Source organism: Cupressus sempervirens, chromosome 5 (assembly GCF_028749045.1).
Source record: "Cupressus sempervirens isolate cs-2001-9-10 chromosome 5, ASM2874904v1, whole genome shotgun sequence".
Taxonomy (NCBI): Eukaryota; Viridiplantae; Streptophyta; class Pinopsida; order Cupressales; family Cupressaceae; genus Cupressus; species Cupressus sempervirens.
Window position 1 is genome coordinate 616,058,935 of NC_143122.1, and position 4,317 is coordinate 616,063,251.

A 4,317-nucleotide genomic window follows, 5' to 3' on the forward strand; every position below is an offset into this window, starting at 1 on the left:
AAAAATAGTAAGGGCATATTTGAAAAATATACCTAACTCGGCAAATAGAGGCGAAATATAGTTGGGACAGAACGTCCCCATCTTATGCCATTTGAACACTGCCCCACTTCCCTACATCCCCGGGGAAAACGTGGACCAAACAATTCTTAGTTTACGAGCAATTGTTTTAAAAATATTTATATATGATTCCATTCAAAACATATTTGTTTGATTCCGATTCAAGGCGGTGAATTGATTCCATCTATTCCCTTCTGTCTGTTCATTGGTTGACAAAAATGGCGTGAAGATTAATCAATGGGGGTTTCTCGATGGGGAAACTGGACTGAAGTTTTTCGGCCCGTGGGAGAGCTGGAAAGATTTCTGAAACAGTAAGATGGCCCAGCACGCATTTCTTCTTCAGTCTCCTTCGATCTCCTCCCAATCCTATCAGCGTCGGGGCTTTCTGCTCGTTTTATCACTTCTATTGAATGTCCTTTGTCTGATTATAATCGGAAAACACAGCCAACTGCTAAACAGAGGAAGCGATTCAGAGGATTTACAGAGTCTAGGGTGGAGCAGAAAAGCTGCGGAAGAAGCAGAGGCGGCAGCAGAGTATTCATGTTCTGGCCATGGATACGTCTTTGTTGATACTTTCCGGCGGACTGAAGACGGAACTCCCGTTTGCGAATGTAATGAGTGCTACAGGGGACTGGATTGCTCTGAAATCGATCCCGATTGTGTGGCAAACGCAGAGAGGTTAGGTTTTATTCCTTGCTTTTGGATTTTTCTTGTTGCGGGCTTTGATTTCTGAATTTGAAAAGCTTCGGTATTTCTGTCAGATCGTATATGTGATTAGCGTGCTTTTTCTGCAAAAGCCCTTTGTTTTTAACATGGAATTCTGTCTTTTCAGTGTAATCAAATGATTCATTGAGGGAGTTTATGTAAAAACCCTTTCTTTACAACATAACTCTATTTTCAGTGTAACGCTAAATCTACTTTATTACAGCTTTTTGTTTCAAGTGTCTATTCTTTGCAAGAAACTCCTCCTGTAAATATAACCAATAGATCGATCATATCATAATTCTGCTATAATCCTCTGAAAAAAAATCTTTCTTTAGATATTTAAGATCTATGAATTCAGCTGTTCTTCATGCTTCTTTATTTGATTGATTTGGATCATTTCGATCTGTCTCCAAACGTCAAACGAAAGATAGGCCTCTTTCTTTCTATGTTGACTGTGGAAATTCGACTTTTGTAATGTAATCCTCGAGGAATTGTTGTGCTACAGTGGAGATCCCGGTGTCCTGGAGCCATTCTGGATTGCAAACCCTGAGGCAGGAGCAACTGTTGTACCTGCCTGGTATAGGATGAGTTATCGTATTAGAGATGGCTCGGATGCCATGACTTCCCCTGAATTAGAGAAACAGATTCATGCCATTCATGCGCTCGTCGGAAACGCTGTTACAGAAGGAAGATATATTGTGCTCGGAACAGGTTCCATGCAGCTCATCAATGCCGCAGTTAACAGCCTTTCTCCAACAAAGTCTTCAAAGCCGGCACAAGTAGTAGCAGCTGTGCCATATTACGGGGTAATTTTTCTCATCATTTCCGTTAAAAATCCCTATTTCCGCTTCCGGGAGGACTCTAGGGGTACGGATACCCTCAGTTTTTCGTTCTTAGTTGAAGAGATTTTCAGAATCTAAAAATTAAATTCTATTTCAACCATTCACAGAATTTCTTCTTATTGTATTTGTAAAATTTGAGGGTCAAAAAAATTCATACAAACTAAAGTAGGAAGGAAACTGCATAGCACAAAATAATCTCACAGATCTCGATGATGAATTTGTCAAAGTTTACAATTTCCACATTTACTACAGATCGTTTTTTGGAAATTTGGAGTCATTTTTTCTACATCTTTGCTTAATTTGCAGGCTTACCAAGGGCAGACGGAATTATTCGACTCCGCCGACAATTTGTGGAATGGAGACGCGAGGGCTTTTAAAGAGCGGACAAAATCCCTCAATTCAACTACTTTCATCGAGTTCGTAACTTCTCCAAACAATCCGGATGCTCTGCCGAAGGAAGCCGTTTTGAAAGGCAAGAATGTAAAGGCAGTTTACGATCACGCCTATTATTGGCCTCACTTCACTGCAATCTCTCACCCGGCCGACGAAGATATAATGCTGTTCACACTCTCCAAGCTAACAGGCCATGCAGGCAGCAGACTAGGGTAAATCATTTCATTCTTTATCTTTCACACCTAAAACTGTCTGCTCAAAATAATCATGCTTGAAAGTCCTCAACCACAGGCAGATTCAGTATTAATCATGAATCAAATCATATCTTTTTGCACAAATACTTTGTTTTACGCATTGAAAGCCCCCTAATACAGGCAGATTCAATAATAATCACGAATTAATTCGTAATTTCTGCACAAATAGTTTGTTTCAGAGCAAACTTTCAGGAGAGTTTAAATGCTCCGTAGCCTCGAGCCTCTGACTTCCCTGTTTCCAGCACAAACGGTTTTTGGAACTCTGCACTGGCCATGTCAGCGGTTTTGAACTGGCATGATCCTCTCACTGACTTCTATTCATAATAATTCTTCCCAAATACTATGCTTTACGCTTTTAAAGTTTCTCGAGTCTTAACACAGACAGATTCAATAATAATCACGGATTAATTCAAAAATTCTACACAAATATTTTGTTTTGGAGCAAATTTGCTGGAAAGCTTAAATGCTCCGTATCCTATGTAGCTTCGAACCTTCGACTTCCCTGTTTTCGGCACAAACGCTCTTTTCAACTCGGCACAGTCCATACAAGATCTTTTCTAACTTGCATTTCGTTCTTACACATTTCCACTCAACTAATGTTGACGGAGATTTTTGCAGATGGGCAATTATTAAGGACTACGACCTATATCAAAAGATGTATCTGTACGTCCAGTACAATACGTTGGGTGTATCTCACGATACACAGTTAAGAGCAACGACATTACTGAAAGCCATACTAAGCGGTTACGAACAGTCCAAGGGGGCGAAAACTTTGAAAACAGATTCAAAGCAGCTGCTTTTCCACTATGCTTACCCTGTTATGAGAAGGCGATGGGAGAGCCTTGAGAGGATTTTTAGCAAGTCTGATCGATTCTCGCTTCAGAGTCTGCAGCCTCTTTACTGCAACTTCTTCGGAAAAGTCACCGATCCCTCTCCAGGTAAAATGATTAATGATATTAGATTTTTCACAATTGATTTTTGATCGCTGTTATTTCTGGATTTGACTGTACACTCTGCATCAACATTTCAAATTAATTCCTATGATGATCTGAAAGAAAAACGAGTTCTCAAACGTTTCAAATCACATTTTATTAAAAAATAAAAAATCTTTTAACATTTTTATGATCACATTCCATAATCATGGAAAGGAAAAGATTCTGATCTAATAAATTTCTGAAAATGAGAAATTTTCAGCATACGCGTGGGTGAAGTGCGAGAGGGAGGAAGAGGGTTTAGATTGTGCAAAGGTGTTGGAGAAGGGGGGAATCATTGGTCGAGGCGCTGAAGCATTTGGTGCTGACAAAAGCTACGTTCGTTTGAGCTTGCTGAAGCGAGATGATGCTTTTGCAGTGTTAGAGCGTCGCCTTCAATCTCTTGTTTCTTACAATAACATTGCACAAGAATCAATGCAAAGCCATATTCTCCTACAAGAAGCTTAATCTGGGCCGGCCATAGAGTAGTACACCGACAGAATAGCAGACCACCATTGCCGATAAATATATTTTGTAAGTTAAAATAGAGGCCAGGACGTCACAAGAACCATCATTGCTGGTATTATAAGTATATTATATTTAGACGACTAGGGCAAGAAAGAACATCAATTTCCATTGGTGCTAATAAACATATTTCTATATAATAGAGGCTGAGACATCACAGCGATCATCATTGCAGGTATTTAAGTATGTTATATTAATATGAATATGGCAGGACGGAGCATCAACTACCGTTGGTGTTATTCTTTCAATATAAATTGATAGTGCCTGAACTTCTTGGCTAGTGTAGTTTAATAATGGTATTTGAATCTTTAATCATAATTGTAGCAGTTCAATGAAGCCGTACAACATGCAATTTTATTACTAGCATTTGTATTTTTACGAGGTTCAAAGGATAAGTTGATACATTATTTTATGAATATTATCATTGTATGGATAAGATTTTTGATCATGAAACAATAACAGGTAGGGTGGTCTAAAAGTGTTTAACAATAAAGGTATTTTGAAGCTGAATAGTACCTTATCAATATAATTGTAAATTGCCATTAGAAACATGCATAATGTTTGATAGAA

At 38.7% G+C, this 4,317-nt stretch overlaps 1 protein-coding gene across 1 annotated transcript; it reads left to right on the forward strand.

Moving 5' to 3' along the window:
• The first annotated feature begins 205 nt into the window (after window positions 1-205).
• LOC149557395 (tryptophan aminotransferase-related protein 3-like) lies at window positions 206-4,027 on the forward strand. Its single transcript, XM_089832050.1, has 5 exons — window positions 206-735; window positions 1,268-1,568; window positions 1,911-2,209; window positions 2,870-3,189; window positions 3,446-4,027. The coding sequence occupies exons 1-5, from the start codon at window positions 374-376 to the stop codon at window positions 3,688-3,690; spliced, it is 1,527 nt and encodes a 508-aa protein (XP_089688176.1). The 5' UTR covers window positions 206-373; the 3' UTR covers window positions 3,691-4,027.
• The last annotated feature ends 290 nt before the right edge of the window (window positions 4,028-4,317 follow it).

Bases quoted from the DNA above. Each gene is read 5' to 3' on its own strand.
- LOC149557395 (XM_089832050.1), top strand. From the start codon at position 374: ATGGCCCAGCACGCATTTCTTCTTCAGTCTCCTTCGATCTCCTCCCAA. The intron at 736-1,267 runs GTTAGGTTTTAT...GTTGTGCTACAG, and splicing joins TGTGTGGCAAACGCAGAGAG to TGGAGATCCCGGTGTCCTGG. The intron at 2,210-2,869 runs GTAAATCATTTC...AGATTTTTGCAG, and splicing joins CATGCAGGCAGCAGACTAGG to ATGGGCAATTATTAAGGACT.